The sequence below is a fragment of the Montipora foliosa genome, chromosome 11 (assembly GCF_036669935.1).
Source record: "Montipora foliosa isolate CH-2021 chromosome 11, ASM3666993v2, whole genome shotgun sequence".
Lineage (NCBI taxonomy): Eukaryota > Metazoa > Cnidaria > Anthozoa > Scleractinia > Acroporidae > Montipora > Montipora foliosa.
The window spans coordinates 17025232-17045231 of NC_090879.1; the positions used below are offsets into that span (position 1 = coordinate 17025232).

The 20000-nt window shown below is 37.0% G+C and overlaps 1 protein-coding gene across 1 annotated transcript in view; it reads right to left on the reverse strand.

Annotated features, from left to right (window-relative positions):
* The window catches only part of LOC137975453 (stalled ribosome sensor GCN1-like), a 70758-nt gene that overhangs the window by 45686 nt on the left and 5072 nt on the right, over positions 1-20000 (reverse strand). The window contains exons 5-22 of the mRNA XM_068822576.1: positions 19974-20000; positions 18585-18792; positions 16292-16348; positions 14851-14928; positions 14411-14479; positions 14146-14254; positions 13601-13675; positions 12906-13034; positions 11933-11983; positions 11330-11431; positions 9799-9896; positions 8046-8121; positions 7479-7525; positions 5123-5228; positions 4496-4588; positions 4209-4284; positions 3964-4129; positions 1506-1707 (exon numbers count right to left, since the gene is read on the reverse strand). The exon at positions 19974-20000 is cut by the window's right edge and continues 46 nt beyond it. Of these exons, the coding sequence (XP_068678677.1) occupies positions 1506-1707; positions 3964-4129; positions 4209-4284; positions 4496-4588; positions 5123-5228; positions 7479-7525; positions 8046-8121; positions 9799-9896; positions 11330-11431; positions 11933-11983; positions 12906-13034; positions 13601-13675; positions 14146-14254; positions 14411-14479; positions 14851-14928; positions 16292-16348; positions 18585-18792; positions 19974-20000 (1769 nt within the window). The remainder of the gene's footprint in view (positions 1-1505; positions 1708-3963; positions 4130-4208; positions 4285-4495; positions 4589-5122; positions 5229-7478; positions 7526-8045; positions 8122-9798; positions 9897-11329; positions 11432-11932; positions 11984-12905; positions 13035-13600; positions 13676-14145; positions 14255-14410; positions 14480-14850; positions 14929-16291; positions 16349-18584; positions 18793-19973) is intronic.

Consider the following 20000-nt stretch of genomic DNA (forward strand, 5'->3'; position numbering starts at 1 on the left):
CCTAACAACTTTCCAGTTGGCTCAGTTGATTAAGCATCAGACTACTGTACTGTTAAGTGGTGAGTTCACTCCAGCCAGACCAACACTCAGGGTCTTCAAATAGTTAGACTTTCAAGTCTTCTCGGATGAGGACTATATGCATAAACCATAGGCTGCATCTTACAACCCTTGGTCATGAACTCACGAACTCTGTGGGATGTTATAATAGATGACAGACCCTATTTGAAAAGAGACGGGCGCGCCGAGATCCCAGTGTTGACAGTGTTGTGGTCTGGTCTGTTGTTCTATTGTAAACTTCTTAACAAGCAGTCTGGCAATCTCGACCCCAGAGCTCTTCTCTTTTGCATGACTGAGGGACGGAAGAGCACTGGGGAACCCTGAAACAAAGTATCTTCTCATTGCTTTTTGTGAAGAACAATGAAAAGCTTCTCTGATTATTGCATTCATGTTAGCACAAGGAGTGAGCAGGCACTGTAAGGTTCAAAAATTAATAGCCATTTTTTTTCTGTAACACCCCTTTGGCGCATGTTCTTCTTCAGGTCATGTGCAGACATAATAACTGACTCTCTGGTGACGAGAATGGCAGTCTGGCCAAAGTCCCCCAAAGAGAATTGTAAACAATAGTCCTGAGGGGAGTGGTGACTAACGCACATATTTCAGTTCACTTCAAAGCAGGATGCAATGTCCCCAACAAGCTACTTCCCTAATTTTAGGAAAGAAATTAGTCTGTGTTTAGAAGCCACAAACAGTACCCATTTGCAGAAATGTCCCTTAGTCACACAGTTCAATCTGCAACCTACTGAGCATTAACCAAACAGTGGTTAACCCTACCCACTTGAGAGTGACACTTATAGTCAGTGGTTAGTACTATGATCAAAAAATCAAATCTTTTTTTTTTCTCTGGATTTCAAAACTATGTTAACTATTACACTAAGAGACTCAAGTTATCAGCCTTCATTTTAAAAAGACACATGTTTATTTTGACCGGAATTTTGCTATTTGATGGTCCGACTACTAGCTTCAAAATCTTGAGAGAGCTGGATCGAGGAGAAAATAAAATCAAAGACTCACTAGTTTAAGAATGCAATGCGTTTGTATGCGACTGAAATTAGTATGCAGCACAGGAGTTTAAGGCTTTGAGATTTTTAACCTTTTTTTTTGCTACATAATAAACTGCACCCAGTCGGTCAGTTTTGAACATGATCAATGGTGGACCGTGAAATCCAAAACATACCCTCAAAGGAAACGGCCTTTGGATAAAAATCAAAGCTAAAATTTTGTGCCAGGCAAGTGTTAAGCAATCACAATCAAAATCTGAAGAAAAAAAGGAACTGATTTTTTGATCATAGTACCACTTTAAAGATTTTACTCTTGCGAACATGAGCCAGTTCGCTGATTGGGTGCACTTTGGGTGTAAACTCTGGGCCAAGTGAATGTCTCATAACAATATTGAAAATGCATGCACATGTTATAGAACTTCTCAAAGTAAAGAAAACGTTACTTACAAAGTGCAGGATGGTGAGCATCTGGTAGCACTTGTAAAGCTATCTTATCTTTTGAATCAGAGGAAAGTTCGGGATTAGTCTTGATGAGGGATAATACAAGACACTGGAGAGTAGGCACAAGAACTTTGTCACCAATATCAGTTGAACCAGTGTGATGAACCTCTCCATTTACCACTGGAATAGAATTGTCTGGGATAGGATGCTGAAATAGATGGTTAAGGTTTTAATAATTATTGTTGACCCACTCTCACAAACAATAGACCAGACTATAGCACATTGTCTGAATTTGTAAGGAATAATAATAATAATAATAATAATAATAATAATAATAATAATCCAACATCATCATCATCATCATCATCATCATCACTTTATTTAAGTCTTGATCTTATGTCACTGAGAACAAGTAAATAATTGCCCAGGGAGATCAAATCAAATTAAACATTACATGTATTTGCGTAAATCAAATCAAATTACCGGTATGGGTTTTAGTGAGAGGGGAAAACCAAAGTACCCATAGAAAAACCTCTTGGAACAGAGCAGAGAACCAATAAACTTAACCCACTATGAAAATGAGTCTTTGAATCGAAAATGGGCCACTTTGGTTTTAAGGCAGGCGCTCTCACCTCTGCGCCAACACTGCTCCGTAAACAGGATTAAAGAAAAAACGGTTATTACCGTAACTTTCTGATAATGATTTTCTTAACCTTAACATTTAATACTTTTCTTGCAATTTTATTCTGTGTGCTTACCTATATGCTTACCATGTACTGCATTGTATGTTAAGATCTATATGTATTTTTTTTTACTTTTCTACTCTTATGTTGATATCTTAATGTCTACTTATTATTTTTATCTCATTCAAATCTAACAAGGTGTAAACACATCTATTTATTTGTTACACGTAAATGTTGTAACACAGCTCAGCTATCTGTGGGTAGCAACCGTTTTTGTTCTCTTTTGTCACTTAATAGTCAAATTGAATTTTAATATTGTCTGAATTTTATCGAGTTGTTGAAGAATGTTAAGCAAAGGTGGCAGAGAAAAAAGTGCGATGCATAGGCAAAAGGAGAAAAGCCATTACTAATTTATGGGAGAAATAATAGTTTCCTTGTGTTATTCCTCTGACCATGATTTTTACTTATTATAAGTTTCTGCAGTGTGCATGACTGCAGCGCTAATAACAAGCCCTGCTGCAAGTCCATCACTGTCTAATTTATTTTTATTAGCATTCTTTCACAATTTATCCACAAGTTAATGTCTCTGTTCCTTATGTTTGTGTGCTAACTACTAGTTATGAGCAAACATTGACTCCATTTGGCGTTAATGGGGGAGCACTACCTTAAGTTAGGTTAGTGTGTGCGACTTCTGCTGATTATGTGACAAAGGAACCTCACTTATCTCCCCAGCACTAAAGCTGAATGCAAAACAGCACGTGCTGGAGCGGACAAGAGTATCGGTTATATTCAAAAGGCAACGCAGCCAACAAGCTTGGGGAAAGTCGCTGCGCAGACATAACCACACCACACAGGAAGTGTCCCGAGTTTATTGACAGACAACGAGGCCCCAACCTCGACTTCAAAGGGAGAGAGGGAGAGAAAAAACCAAATTGTAAACCACACTAATATATGAGTGCTAACTGCGCTGAACAACAGCACTAGACAAATGTCTGCTGGTATAGCCAGTCGAAAGAGCTGAACTACGAGAGAACTTAGTGTTAAATGTGTCAACTCTTAGCCATGAATAGAGCTTTGAAAAAAGCGACAATGCCATGGATCATACTAGTCTGCTAGCGACAACGATGCCTGCAGTTCGAAGCAAGAGTACAATAAATCCTTAGTGTTTGCTGACCTTGGCAACTAGACAGCACAATCGCTACATTGAAAACAGAGCCGCCATGAAAGGGTTACAATGGTAATGGAAATGGTAATGAATTTTTATAACAGCGCATTTTCTATTATCATTTTCAAAATGCGCTTTACAAGCAAGGGATCTATGAGTGAGATCGAACATCAGCAGATATAGGCGCCGCTGCAGCCGCTATCAGTCCATTAGCGATCTCACCAAGCACATGAATGAATGAAATGAGGCCTGACCATCAGGAGCTCCATGCCCTACTCTTTACGAATAGTGTGTGGGTTCTTTTACGTCCCACTGGGTTGTGAACATTGAGGGGTTGTGAGACGGGGCCTACGGTTTACAGTCCTTATCCGAGAAGACTTGAAAGTCTTAACCATTTGCGGATGTAATTACAAAGGTAGCACTTTCTCCTCAGTTATTTTAAGACCCTGAGTGTTGGTCCGGCCGGAGTCAAACTCACGACCTCCCACATGGCAGCTCGATGCTCAACCAACTGAGCCACCGGTGCGCAGATAATATCTGTAACAGATAATATTGTCACGATCCATTAACTACATTTTACTTGTGTGACAGTAAAATTGCCTTTAATTTCATTTACCTTCTGCATTGCCAAAAGCTCAGAAAACTCTGCCAATAATGAGGACTGAAGCTCTAGAGCACTTTCTTCTGAGATGTTAAACAACCGCTGGATACAAGACTGTGTGGTTTGCCTTATTCTCCAACTTGAGTGGGTCAGGAGAAACACCAAAGCTCTTTTCCATGGCCTGAAAAAAAAAAAGCAAAAAGCATGACAAGCAAATACATCAATTCATAAAACGGCAAGATAACATAACACTAACATACCGGCTGTTGGATTTGCTCAGTCTTTGTCCATGGCTGAAGACAAGGTTTTCAATAACAGACACCAGACATAGAAGGCCTGGAAGAAAATAATTGAAGAAAATCTTAAAATTAACAATTAGAACTTAAAAACATACAAAGTGTAAGATTCGTCACAGGTGGTCCAAGTGTAAGGTGAGGCAAAGTAGTCTTAAACTAGTTAGAACATGCAAAGTAAAAATTTGTCATAGGTAGTCCAGCTAAGGATGAGTTGGGCTGCCTGTGAACCAGTTGGTATGGGTATTGTATACCTTCTTCCGATGCAGAGTTTAGAAATCTCTCAGAAACAAACAGCTGCTTCTTGGCATCAAGGAATTTAGCCCAAAATGGACCAAGTTTGGACTCTAGAAAAAAGCAAAATAAAATAAAAAATACATTGAAATAAAATGCACTTACATGTAACAAGGTAGAACACATACATTGCATGGGATTCTGAATAAAATAAATTTGACTGGCTGTGTAAATTAATAATTAAATGAACATCCATGAAGATAGCAAGGATCTAATTTAGAATCTCTATGGAGGAAAATGAGGCAAAATCTGGCTAAAACCAAATGCAAATATAAGCTAATCATTCCAATGCACTTAACTTAACATGAAAATTAAGCAAATAATTCATTCACATTTTATAATTCCAACAGAAATAATTATTGTGGATGGCTTCCTTGGTATCTGGTTGAATGAATAATGTGTCACACATAAAAAATGTCTGTTACCCCTTCCCATCAAAAAGTGCCACTTACAGATTTTATGCTGTCTAAAGGCCAGATGATTTTACTTGTGATTTGGAAAGCCTTACGGGGTAAAAGTGTGTCTTGAAAGTGCAGATGTATTTTGGATCCTTATTATAGATTGAGTGAGTGCAAGAAAGTCATTACCTGCCTGTACATCAACAAGTGAGAGTCTTATGAGAATAGAGGCTGCTAGCAATCCTTCAGTGACAATTGCTGCCTGGTTTGGCTGGCCACTGGCCTTGTCAACAGTCTAATAATAAAGTTTATTAAACTAGTTACTAATTCATGAAGGGAAAAAATCTAAATGCTTTATCAATCAATGTGTGCAAAAAATGTAAGCCAGGTTGCTTGAAGCCCTTGTATATCTACGTATCGTAGTATCACAACCTGTGTTTTTTAATCTGGTATTTAATGCTGTTAGCACTTAAACCAAGCTACTAGCAACCCTGCCCTGATAAAAATATCCTTAGGTTTACATTTTATTTTCCACTTTAGACCAGAAATGCAGGTAATCAGAAGCATGGCATGCCAGATTATGATAAACATCAGAGAGTGGACATCCCTTAGTAGCATAAAAGTCTAAAGCTGCGGCTACAAGAGCGATTTTTGTCTTGTGCCGGTGATGCGATTTTTTTTTAGATTTTGTTGTGCCACCTGCGCGCCAGGGTGGCCACACGTGTGACAAATTGAGGGCTGCACGAATCGCATACTTCAAGAGACCTAGGCACTATAAACAGACATTGTTCCTTTAATTTCATTGACTAAATACCCTTTATTCGTGTCCCAAGGGCAGGCAAAAAGTTGCAAGGTGGCTACACAAACAACTATCTCTGCGATTTTGTCACGAAAGTTTCAAATCTGGCAACTTTTTTCTTGTGATTTTTTCACCGTCGCATTGCCAGTTCAAGGGCGGCTACACGTGTGATTTTCATCTCGTGCGGGTGACGCAACAAAGTTTGAAAAAATTGCATCATCATCGCGAGCAAAGAATCGCTTGAATGTGTAGCCGCGGCTTAAGGTTAGGGTTACTTTCATTGTTGACATTTAGTTGAGAGGCAAAGTTAGAGGAAAACGTTTAACTTAGTAACATTAATGTGAAGACAAGATGAGTGGGGGAAGGGGAGGGGGTGGGCTATAAAAATTGGGGGTGATTCACTATTTCTTGACATTTCAAAAAGGGTGGGTCAGGTTAAATAATGGAATGCATTAGGGGCAGGTCATGGTTAAATTATTCACATCTTATAATTAACAATAATCATTGGATGAGGTTGAGCATGATAACGATAATTATCAAGGCCAAAGTTTGTGTTATCTGCCAAAGCCGAAGGTTGAGGTGATAACACAAACTTTGGCCTTGATAATTATCGCTATATGCAAAAACTGAATCCAATAATTGTTTTATTATGCATATTCCTGAGCTGAGCTCCGCCATGACAAAACTGATCAAATTGTTGGTTAGTGTGTTAGGTGACATCACTTGTGCAGGCATAAAACTATTGACTGTAGGTATGATGTCAATTTTCCCTATATCAAATATATTGTCTGTAGGTATGACATAAGAGAAACAGAGCAAAGCAGGAATTAGCTGCGTGCTTATAGCCAATCAAAATCGAGCTGGTGACACCAATGTATAATAATAATAATTATTGTACTTTACAACAGCAAACAATAGTGAAATCTGAAGCATAGTAAGCTGGGCCTGTTCTTGTTTTGATTTTAGGCTCAGAGCGTACAGTGCACTTAACAATAATTATTTTAAGTGTTTCACCTACTGACCAAAGTTTCAAGTATATTATACAATCACTGTACGTACATTCGTGTTGTTTATTAAGAGAACAGTTGTTCTGGAAGTGCAAATGCGATATATGTCATTAGGTCCTTTAGTCTTGAATTTCATCCTACCCCGGTAATACGGCCAATTTGTTTAGGCCCATTGATGACCGTATTAAGGATGGTGCCTACTGTTGTTATAGCGCATACGTTCTGTGCATCTTGAGATACTCTGATTTCCTATCGGTGATGCTTACTAACACAGGGATATTTTTGGCAGTTTAAAACTATCCGGAGAAAGTATATCGTAGTAAGTGTCCTTGGTATCCAAAAAGAAAATTGGAGGTAACCATGCATTTTTGAGACATAATTAAGCTTCAATTTGAGAAAGAACTCCATACATTGCTTTGTATTATAAAGCTTTTTACAAATATTATTCATCAATTATCTTTGAAAAATGTGTGGTTACCCCCAATTTTCTTTTTGGATTTCAATGGCACTTGTTAAGATCTACATTTCCCGCATAATCACACACCAGGGAAAAAATATCTTAAATTAGCAGGCACCGTCCTTAACAGTGTTCCACTATAACAAAATCATGGTTTCCTCCAAATAAGATACAACTGTTACACTGGCACTCATACTCTACTAAAGCACTAACATTAATCTTTTCAATGAAGAAATAACGGACCATTGGAGTACTACAGAACTGACTAAACAACATTCTTACTTGTATCAGCTGTGGTAAAATATCAATTCCTTGTAAGAGAGTGTTGCCTGCAACATTGAATTATTGTAATTATTGCAAACAAAATTTGTAAAAGAAGATATTTAAGGAGTGAAAAGAATTAAAGAAAAACATCTTCTCAGACAAAATGAATTTACAAAGTCTAATAACCTAGACAAAACACAGGTCACAGGTAACAGGTCATTGTTTTACCAATACAAAAACCATGTCAAACACAAGTAATTGCTGAAAAAGATTCGGCCATTTTTGTGATGTAAAATGTTACTATGGCAACAGGAAAGCCCTGCAACAACACCCCATCTTTTGCCTTTGGCTGCTCATATCGCAAAAACGAACTCGGTGACCCCCATTTCTGAAATGTAATCAACATTCCAGAATAAAACTTTCTGCAAAGTTTAAAAAAATTCTGTGGAGCGGATTCAGAGGCACCTTAAATAATTATTGAAAAAGCTAACCTTAGGCCTAAATTAGGCCTAAACAAAAGTTTTTAGGCCTAATGTTAGCATTGGAAAACAGTTAGGGTTGTACCCTAACATTGCTGATATGTACCTTGAAAGGCCTGTGCTACACACTGCAAGTATCCACTGCGAACTACTGTGGTGGAGCTCTTGTTAGCCATTCCTTTCTGCAAAAAGTCAAACAAGAAGATCTTTCAGATCTTATAACCGCGCTTTGAAATTTTATCTCTTTTCTTAATACCACTAAAGTCGCAACGTAGTGCACATTCCAAAGCAGTCCTTGTTGATTCACAGATGACTATAGACACAAAATCACTTGATCAATCTGTAGCACAACAACTGACAACAACGACTGCACACGAAGTTATTGCACCATCACTTATAGCCGAGGTGAAATCTCCGATTGCACCATCAGTCGTAGCAGTTGTTAAATCTCAGATGATGATGGTCTTAATTAATCTGGAACTTTCTTTGGGACATGTATGGTATGAACAACACGATAATAAAACTTTTAACAACTTAGCTTTGTTTCTTAAAAGTCACGATTAAATTTAATTGGCTTTTACATGAGTAAAGGACTAGCAAAGTAGTCACACGAGTGACATAATTCAAGAATTACGTTATCCACTGCCATCTTTAGTACGGTGGTTATTTCCCTACCAATGAAAATTGCAACGTCCACACTTTCCATGGATGACGTAAAGCCTTTTTATGTATTCAATACTCACTTCGAATCAAGGGCTTCAATAACACAAAAAGGAAATATATTTTGTGCTAAATAGAGAATGGAATATTCATAAAATTTTAAGTACATTAACATTTTAACAGCTTTTGGTGAATAAACATCATAAGTTGCATGATTGGAAGTACCACTGACTATATGGCTGAGTGGAAGTTTGGTACAGCTCTCCAACAAAACGAAAAAAATAAACAACGTGCAGAGCAAGAACTGCGCTCGGGCCATGGCTGCGCGGTTAACAATGTTTACCATATCGTCGTTAGCATCTTAATTAATTAAGCTCTCTTCAAACCGATGTCCAGAAATGCACATAATTAGATGTACACCCAGTTTTGACATCCAACACAAGGTGTCTGTTTAAGTCTAAGCATTTGCTACCTACGGTATTTCCAACAATAAGGTGAAGGGTAAAGGTTAGGATTATTTCTAAGGTCAGGGTAAATGCAGCATTTGGGGCACACTTTGTCATGGCAATAATTACATTGTATTATTATATGGCTTGTGTTTGTAGCCGATATAACGCGTGCTCTGATTGGCTAATTGTGACTGAATTGTAGGGCATTATTTTCCGTAATGCCGACGAGCCAATTACGGGCTTGCAAAAACAAAGCAAAAGGTAATTAAAAAGCCATATATTAAATTAATAAACTACTTACTAACCAAGCTAGCTCTAGCCGTACTGGGGAATATTGGCCCTCGGTCGGTTTTCTGCCACAACCTCGAGCCAATATTCCCCAGTACGGCCCTCGCGCTCGGTTAGCAAGAAGTTATTATTGTCTGTATTCCAACAAATGAGTGATGTTGAAGTTGGGAAAAACAGAAAGAGGACATTTTGTGATGCTTGCTGAAACCCACTTGCATTTAATTACATGTATTTCTGGACATAGCTGTTGAAACCAGGATACTTCTCAGCTTTGCATGAAAGATAATTTATCTTTCATACAAAGCTCTTATTGTTGTTGTGGTGTTGGTCGGCGCATTGGTGTTTTGTCGGCTGATGTGTTGGTTGTTTGTTGGTGACATGTCAGCCGATGAGTTGACCAACACGTCCGCCAACTCGTTGATGCAATGGGATTCAATGTACTCCTTACCCCTTTTCTCTCACCTTAAAAGCATCCACCAGTACTTTAGGTACTTGTGTCGTGAAATGTGCACACCACTGACTCAGCACTGACAAACCACAAACAAGTGATCCTTCATGTACTGGAAAATAGGTTAATACAGGTAGCTTTTTCATGTAAAAACAACAAACATTACAAGGTTTCATGATGACAACTCCATGATACCCTTCTTTCTTTCAATAGACCTTATTCACAATAGCCGCCATGTTGGATTTGCTATTATCATGCAAATTAGCTATACACTTCTGAGGGGGCAAACAACACAAGTTCGCGAGGTTATAACGAACAGCTTAGCCACACAGAATAATCTGATGATTTGTTTCATGTTCATTGAATGTTTATCACCTAAGTAGTAAAATAGAATGCTTACACAAGTTACTTCGAGTTTTTTTTTACTGAAAAATCAGCAGATAAGGAAGTAGAAAGTAAAAATGTCGAAGGCAATCAAAAGATATAAAATTATCATAAAAGGTACTTAATTCTAAATTCTAAAATGTACTTTTGGCAATGTTGTTTCAATATTTCGACTGACCGATTTTCTGCAATTTGCCTTTATTCCAATGTTTGCCCTCCAGCATAACACATGGCTAATTTGCATGACAATTTGAAAACCAACATGGCGGCTATCGTGAATAAGGGCTATTTAGTGTCCCCAATTAGTACTCAGTACTAGAAGATTACACTACTAGAAGATTATCATAGTGCTACTATGATAAACAAAATCCCTTTTTTCCCTTCAGATTTTGAAAGTGTGATTGCTCAACACTTGACTGGCAAAATTTTAAGCTTTGATTTTTATCCAAAGGTTAGTTACTTTGACTTCAAGTTTTGGATTTCATGGTCCTCCACTATACTCACGTTCCAAATTGGACCTCAGAGGGTTGGATCTAGGGAAAAGTGATGTCATTTACTTACTAGCGTGTAAATGTAGCTTATTATAATTATATGCAAAACATGAGTTTAAAAGTCTGAAAGCCCAAAACTCTGTACTGCATATTAATAATAAAATTCAGCTGTGTACACACGCATTGCATTCTTAAACTATAATAATTGAGTCTTTGACATCATTTTCTCCTTGATCCAGCTCTCTCAAGATTTTAAAGTTATTAATGGCAGACCATTAAACAGGAAAATTCCAGTTAAAATAAACACAGGTGTCTTTTAGAAATCAAGGCCTAAAACTTCGATCAGTTACTGTTTAGTTAACATAGTTTTGAAATCCAAAGAAAAATAAAATTAGTTTTCTAGGTCATAGTAGCACTAATTTAAAGTTCCTTAAATTTTGCAAAAATCTATCTTCCTGACTGTGGTTAATGTCCCTTTATCACTTCGTTAATAAAACTAAAATTGCCACATGTTACTCCCAACTAGCATACATGTAGCACCAAAGTTTCTTTACAAACTGACCCCATAATTTGTTTGAAATTATCACGTCAATTCATATCCAACACATGCTCATGGGATAAATAAACCATAGAAATGTTAAGTTTTTACTAATTAAAAGTATAATCAAACCTTCTTGTTGTAAATATTTCACCAGCTTTTCAGTCACAAGTTGGCTCAGTCCTTGAACAGATGAGCTGCCACTCACAGAGTGTTTCTCTAAGCCTCTCAGCCCTAGAATCAAAATTTTAAAAACATTAAAACCGCCGTTGTAATGCTTTGTAGGCCAAAGATAAAGATGCCAAAAATAACTTCTTCATGGAATTATAAATGGCCCACTCACAGAGGGTAAAATGAAGAAAGAAAATTTCTTACATTAAATAATGAATTTAGCAAAATTAGCTACTTTCCAGTATGTGAAAAACCTGTGAATGGTGGGTCCCTTGAACAGATGATTTTCATGTGTGATCAGTGATCAGTGAGTGTTGTTTTCTCAAAACAAAAAGAAAAATTAATGTTCAGATACATGCAAATTTTTCCTCGCTGAATTATTTTGACACACCACATATATTAATGACCACCCTGACATCTTTTTAAGTTATTCATGAGTTGAAATTTAAAGGTAGATCTCACTTCAATACTCTTAGCTTATTTAAAAAGGTCAGTCTTGTACAGTGTAATAATAATTTTTTTGTTCAATGTACAATTCAGAGGTCTACAGGTGCAAATACCAACCTTCAAGCACAGCAACTTTGTCATTCCATTGGGTCAATCTGCCTTCTGAACCTAAAGATATAAAATAATCAACTAAAGTTAAATTGAATCTTCAATACAACTGTAAGTCAAGTAAATAGAATATTCAGCTTTTTATCAGTATGCCTAATGACTCACAGCTTGCCTTTTGCAACCATGTTAACTGTTCCAGACAAGTTCCACATACATATACCAGTAATTACAATGTGCATATAGTGTAGCCTTCAGAGGTACATGTAATATGCCATTGAAAATATGAAGGGGTTAAAGCTACACTTTCAAAGTTTATAACTTGATTTCCATGGTCAGGTTTTCAGCAATGCTGGGTTTTTGACCTGAGGTCTACCTCTTATCTGAAACACTGCATGCAGCTTCATCACATGACATCCAGAGGACAAGGCAAAGCTCTTGTCAAACTTGACCATGCATCATATTGCTTAGAAATAAAATAGGTCAGCTAAGCAAAGAATCATGGTGGGATTTTGGACAGTGAGCTTGTAACAAAACTGTTCCAAACCTTTGTGGTTTGGTTGAATTTCAAGTGTTGAAAAAGGTAGAAAGAATTCCCTTGATGCACTATAAGCGTCAGCTGATGATAGTCAATGATAGTTCAGAAGAATTGCAAAAACATGTTTTTTTGAGTTTCTCGTAAACCTGTAGTACACATGTAGGCTTAATGCCATGTGAAAACGTTAAGAACAAACTGTCAACTATTATCTAAAACATTTGAAGACTTTCAAAGTTAACGATAGTTAATGATGCATGGAGGTCAAACAGGAGAGATAGTTCAGCTATCATCCACTATCATGCACCATTTGACAAGGCATCCCATTCATTCAGCAGCATGAGCACTGCTCCTGAGTGCTTCCCGCCACTGAATATGATATACATTCAGAGAAGGTGGAGAAGAACTTCAAGAATTTTAATTAAACCTAATTCAATGACTAATCCTTACCATTAAGGATATCAAAGACAAAGTTGATCAGTTCTTCCAGTGCCCCAGGATCGCTGCATTGATGTGCTAGATTCTTCAGTACTAAAGCAGCTTCCTGTCTGTGACATTCTTCTTTGGCACGTAACTGACCTACGATAATAGTTAAATTTCACAAAGTAAGTGACTGGACTATCTTTCTGGGTCTCCCCTTCATAGTGAAAATCTCTACAGATCCTTGAAGGTAACCTAAGGTATTCTTTGAGGACCCTAACAATCGTTATCAACAAAAAGAATCCTTACAAGATCTTAGAGGATCTTTTGGAAATGAAGACCTCCAAAATCCTCCAAGAACTTTTTGCAGGCCTTAAAAATTCTATGAATGTCTTGAACAAATATGAGAAGATTCTTGAGGTTTTTCACCCAGGTACATGTACCTAGGCAAATCAGTCACATTTATTCATCTGTACATGGACATGTTACATGTACATGTAAGTCGTAACAAGAATACACGATAGGGGATATGGGATGGAGAAGAATGGAATCAGCAGCACAAGGGAGCTCAGAACTCCAATTTAAATGAATGAGGAGTTTTCTGGTATTCTAATAATTATTTATTTATTAAGGAGAGGAACACATTCATTTGATAAGGTTGCTGGAAATCTCACAAGTTGGTGTTTGCATCATATACAAAGGTTGTTGACCTTCCTTTGACTTACCAATGGTGATTTTGCAAATGTCCAATGCATATTTTGATAAATCAATTGAGACTGAAGACATTAAGTATGCAGTACCTGAAATGACAATGTTCTCATTAATTATCATAATTTTTAATATCACAACATCAACTTCAGTCAATAAAAATACCAACAATGTTGCCATCAATGTAGTCAAAGAAAACTAAAGCAAAATATCTTGCATACTGTGTCCCAATCAAATTGGGAAAAAGTTGTTTTTCATCGTTTACTACTACAATAATTACATAACAATCCCATCACCTTAGACCTCTTATTGTGTTATGATAATTATCATTTGGCGCAATCCCACTTGCTCAATATACAGTACTTGTCTGTATATCACTACATCAGCAAGTGAACATGTAATCAGAAGGTCGTAGATGTACATGTAGGTTACACTACGTTGCAAAGGATGACTCACATTTTTGTGGAATATCCCCCAGTCACCACCAAAGAAAATCAAATAATCTCTTCATTTCTGATCAAATTAATTTTAACAAACATAATATAACCACTGAAACACTTACTCTCAAGTACAATTTCAGGGTTTCGGAGAAGAGATTTCTGTACTGCAGGTAAGATTAAATCGCTGAAGTCATCATGGGTGGCATAACTTAGTAAAGAACCAATATGTACCTAAAGACGTGAGGACATAAGACAAACTTACATGTAGTCCTTTTGAACGGCCTATTTAAGAGATATCATGGCTTGCTTTACCCAAAACCCAATATGAGTTTCAGCAAAGACAGGTTTATAATAAAATAGTTCAGTAATAGATCAGAATTTTCTCACCAAAACATGCTTGGCAGGTCTGGTCTTGCTACTTATAACTGCCTTCAAGTACATTTCAAGCAGAGGTTTCTAAAACATTAAAAATTTACTAGGATTAAGAATGGTTCAGTTTACTTTTGTCACAGTCATGTAAAATCATCTTCAAACTAAATGCTAAGCCACGTAAGTGTAGGTAAAGAATGGGAAAATTTAGTCCAAAAATAAATACAAGAAAGATAAATTATTCACTGTTGATAACTAGTTGAGGCACAGAAAGCCTGTGGATTAAGCCTCTACCAACTAATATCTTCAAACTTCCCTTCCCTACATGTATATCTTCTCAAAATACCTAGTTCAATAGCTAGCATGCATTTCAATTAACATTTAAAGTCTGTACCTAAACTCATATAATTTAATATCTATTGACAAAGGACAAAAATGAACTCTGCAATTTTACAAACCTTGAATGTATTTATTGTCTCAGTTTCTTTGTTCTTTGTACAGAAATTAAACAGAAATCCAGTCAAGCAGCCAAGCTCCTGAAAATATGAGATACAGGTAACTTCATGCAACATGGATTCAGATAAGAGACATATTTTGGGTCCAAAACCCACACCATAGCTGGGCAATTAGCTGTAAAAGATCAAGAAAGTCATTCCAAGATGTTGGTAATATAATTATGTAAGCTACTTCTTTAATTGTACTGGTGCATGTATGTTAATCACACTTGTCAAGGGGACTAATTTTGACTGGCTCCTCTATGGTCAGGATTTTTCAATTATGATAGGCCATAAACTTTTTCAATAAAATAAAAGAAGTTAGAAACTTCGTATGCTGCGTGGCACTTGTTACTACAATAAGAAAATAAAAGTTGAGAATGTTGCTGAAAGTGCCAAAATCTTGGACATTTGTTAAGATTTTGGCACTTTCAGCAACATTCCCAACTTTCATTTTCATAAAATTTTTCTCCGTTTCTGAGGAAGTCTGTAGGTCAAAAACTGAAATTCATAATTTTAAGCTGAATAAACCATTGTCATATGCAGTTCTATTAAGGATTACAATACCGTTCCCTTTGTTGGGTTTCAAAATGACTATGTCCCTGTTCTTTCTGAGACTCCTCAAGATGCTGTGTTTTTTGAGATCTGCAGTGGTAGGTCTATACGAGGATATGTAGCAGTGAGCCAGGTGAGAAAGATCTGCAACTATTTTGCTGGTGTTGGAGGTGTCAATAAAACTGAAAAAGCTGACAAAAAATGTAGTTCTTCCTTTCACCTCCAAAGATACCATCACGAATCTCTCTGGTTACAACCTCACCCCAGATCAATTGGAAACACTAAAGTTTGGTCTAACACACTCGATTTATCCTCCGACCATTAGCAAGACTGATATTTTTGCTTGCTTCGAACTGATTAGCCACACGATGAAAAGACATCTTATTGACACCTCCAACACCAGCAAAATAGTTGCAGATCTTTCTCACCTGGCTCACTGCTACATATCCTCGTATAGACCTACCACTGCAGATCTCAAAAAACACAGCATCTTGAGGAGTCTCAGAAAGAACAGGGACATAGTCATTTTGAAACCCGACAAAGGGAACGGAATTTTAAGCTGCCTTCAAATACTTACATGTATTAATTTTATATTCAAACAAAGTTTGTTGTAAAAGACAACCATGTTGCACAACATGGAACTTAGACAACAAAGACATTTTACAGCTTCCAAATCAGCGACCACATGTAGAAGACAATTCAATCTGTACAATGTTTTACCAAACAGCTCAAACAAAAAAAAAATTGAAGCCAAGCTTCATAGGCTAAGTTTTATACCAAGAAAGTTGAAACACATTTTAAGAAAAACTGATGAGATATCAATGCACTGTAATGAAGACTGGCTTCAAACCTGAGCTGAATCCATGTTGCTGATGGCTTCAGCATACTTGAAGGTTATTCCAGGAACCTGTCAAGTGGAAAGAAGTAAAGAGAAAGTTAAGAACTTTCGGGTAAACAACAGCACACACTACACCCTTAATTAAAGTTTACCTTGATAACTATGTACAGTACTGTCGGACCAGAGGAGGCAAAATAACAGATCTGCAATAATTTCATTTGATTTGCAGTTTTCTTAATTACAGCAGCCTTTATAAAAGAGTTATCACCCAGTACATATTTTGTCTCAAAAAAAAAATCAATAAGCAACACATCACAAGCCATTTTACATTCGCTGTTTAAGAAATTACCATAAGGGAGACAGCCACCAGATGAGTATGTACAAGTGCAACAAAAAAATATGTTTTCAGGAATGTCCAGAAACACATGTACCTCTAATTGAAACAATGTAGATGCATGTGGATTGCAATAAGTATCATGAAATAGTGCCTTGCTCTTCTTCCCAACTTCAACATCCCCACTGTGACATTAATAATTATTATTAATGTCACAAAGTGTTCCCCAAATAATTTAACATGTATACACACAATTTTTGCAAAACATTTGCCTCTGTGTTGTTTACTTACATGTATCTCAGGCAATTTATATGTTGCAGGTCATTTTGTATCTTGGGTTAATTTGCAACCAAATTACTTTAGGTCATTTTGTTTGAACCTAGGTCAACTGGTTTCGACCTAGATCCATTTGTTTCAACCTAGGTCAATTTGGGGCAGGTACAAAACACAGGTCTCAGGTCATTGTTTTACCAATACAGATGGTATCCTAAACATTCATTAAAGCTACCTTTAAGGAGGCTTGAAAGGGCTTTTTGTTGCTATAGTGTGAAACAACAAAAGATACCAAAGAAGGATATTTCATACTGTAGGCAAATTATAAAATTAATGTCTTTGCAACTCTACTGTTGGGTAATACTTTAAGGGCACTTATGACGCCATATAGGTTACCATGGCAACACACCAGGTCCACAAAAGGCCCTCTACATTTCAGTTTTTGAAAATTATCTGAAAAACCCGGTCGGTGACCTACCGTTTTTATTTCTTTGTTGGAAATCTCCCAAAATTCTTTAACTTCTTAGAGAGTTATCTGGTAAAATTTAAGATACATCGAAAAAGGATGTTTTATAGTTTACAGAAAATTGTACTAGATAACTTTCCCTGAAACTTGTTTATTTCAAGTGCCATGAATGATATGTGTATGCAAAAAATCAAGATAGGTCACCATGCAAAATTTCGAGATAAAAACAAATTTTATCCGCAGGTTTTATTTCCGGATGCACACGATTTTACGCCCTATTTTCACTTCTGGTGTGTTGCGTGCACTAGTTTTGATAGAAATTTGATTCATTCCGCTGACGCATGTTTCTTAGTTATGATGTGTGTAGGTTACGCGTTCACGCAGCTAAAAACCCTTTCGAGCCTCCTCCTTAATTAAGCCTAATTAGGCCTAAATAAAAGTTCTTAGGCCTAATGTTAGGGTTGTTTCTGTATTGGTAAAACAATGACCCATGACCTCTGTTTTGTACCTGCCCCAAACACGGCAGAAATTATTGTGCAAATTTTGAAACAATTCAATCTAGGTTGAAACAAGTTGACCTACAGTAGGTTGAAAGAAGTTGACCTAGGTTGAAACAAAATGACCCACAATCCTAGACAAAACTGTTGGGAAGGTTAGCACTTTTGAAGTCTTCATTGCTTCTCTCCCCTTCCCCCTCCTTTAATGTTGTGCAAAACTGAATGGTTTCAGTGGGAAATTGTTGAGTTACCTTCCAACATTGAATAGAGAGGAGGGGGGGCGGCTATGTAAGAGAAAGTGAAACTATTTCTTTTGAGCTTTAACAGAAGTGGGTTGAAATACAGCTCTGGTGTGGTTCATTTACATAACCTTCCCAACTACTTTTGTCTATGATTGTAGTTTGGTTGCAATTTAACCTAAGGAACAAAATACCAGCAACGTGTATGTTGTAGTTTAATTTTTTTCTTGGTTTATTATTGTTCAAACCATTTCAATTTTGATTATACTTTGTCTAATATTCATAATCATAAAATGAAACAAACAATAATCAAAACTGAACTGGTTTTAAAAATTTGAACAAGGAAAAACGTGCACCACAACATATAAAATCATGCTGTAACTTACATGTAACTGTCAAAAATAGTGACAATGCAGTTTGAACATGTGTTGGTAAAATGTTACACAGATGAAATTGTTTGCTGGAGGTTCGGCTATGTACTCAAGAAATTTCAAACCTGTTTCCAAATTCTGTGTAATTTCTTCCTGGCAGCAGCACAGACACAGAGCTTTCCAGCAGACAGCACCCCATACAGGGCCAAACACTGAACTGTCACCAGTCTGCTCCACTGTGCACCATTGCATTTCTCACTTTTGTTATATACTTCTTGTACCAATATACATGACCAGCACAGGAATATCAAATTTGAACCACTGATCACATAACTGCAGGCAAACGAATACAGAATGTTACAAAAGAAACCCTCTCAATTAAATTATTAATAAGGTCAAAAAAGATCATTTAAAAGACAAATAATTTAAATGTACAGTATTTATATTTGAAGTGTGGGTTATCCTCACACTTAGCTGGACAATTTAAGGGGTTTTCCCTGAAAACCGGGTCCACGGTTCGCCTTACAGACCAGTCCTCGGACTACCCAAATGGAGCCCCTCTACAGCCTGCTGCAAAACAACATAGAAATAAAAATAAATAAAATAAACAACTAAAGATTTGACTTTAATACCAGTTGTCTGAATAGACCACTAATGCCAGCAAAATCTCAACCATTACGCTCTGCAAATTTAACAGACTATTTAAGGCTCAGGCTCGGACACAAGGTATATTAATCGCATAATTATTGCCACTTTCTTCGCTGTGGGCTGTAGTGCTCCGTAAAAGGCTGATAATAACTAAACACTCCGGTCCATTCCGAAGCACTCTGGTCCACAGTGAAGGAAATGGCAATATGTGATAAATATACCTTGCTCCTGAACCTGAGTCTGTTAAAATTTGTGGAATGTAAATGGCTCGAGATATCTCCGACACGAGTGGTCTATCCAGACAACCCGTAAGTCAAATCTTTAGTTGTTATTTGTTTTTATTTCTATGTTGTTTTGGAATGGTCCATAGAAGGGTCTCTAGGGGTAGTCTATGGACTGGTCCGTGGACCCGGTGCATAGGGGGGTCCACGGATCATTGGGACTGAAGAGACATGGAAGAATGCAATGCAAATGCAACCCTAAAAATAATGCCAATACAATGCCAAAAGACCCCATGAAACGCAACACTAACACAATTCAACACACTGCTATTAAAAGTAATGCTAACCCAATGCTAACAAGAACCAATGCTAACACAATCCAATGCAAACTCAAAGATAACTAACCCAAGACATTGTCAACGCTTGCTCCTCATTGTTAACTACATGTAAGTTAAATTGCAATTTAAGTACATTTAAGAGTTTACTCTGTCTGAAGCCAGATTATTTTACTTGTCAATAGGGGCCAGCTAAGGGGTGAGAGGGTAAATAAAAGAAGAGCAGAACTTCTCTTTGTTTTGTTAGATTTTATCCCAGCTTTTCATTCAAAAACAGCAAAGGCTAAAACCTGATGGTGCATGTCCTCACCTTTGGTGGAGAAAGGTTGCCTGCCTT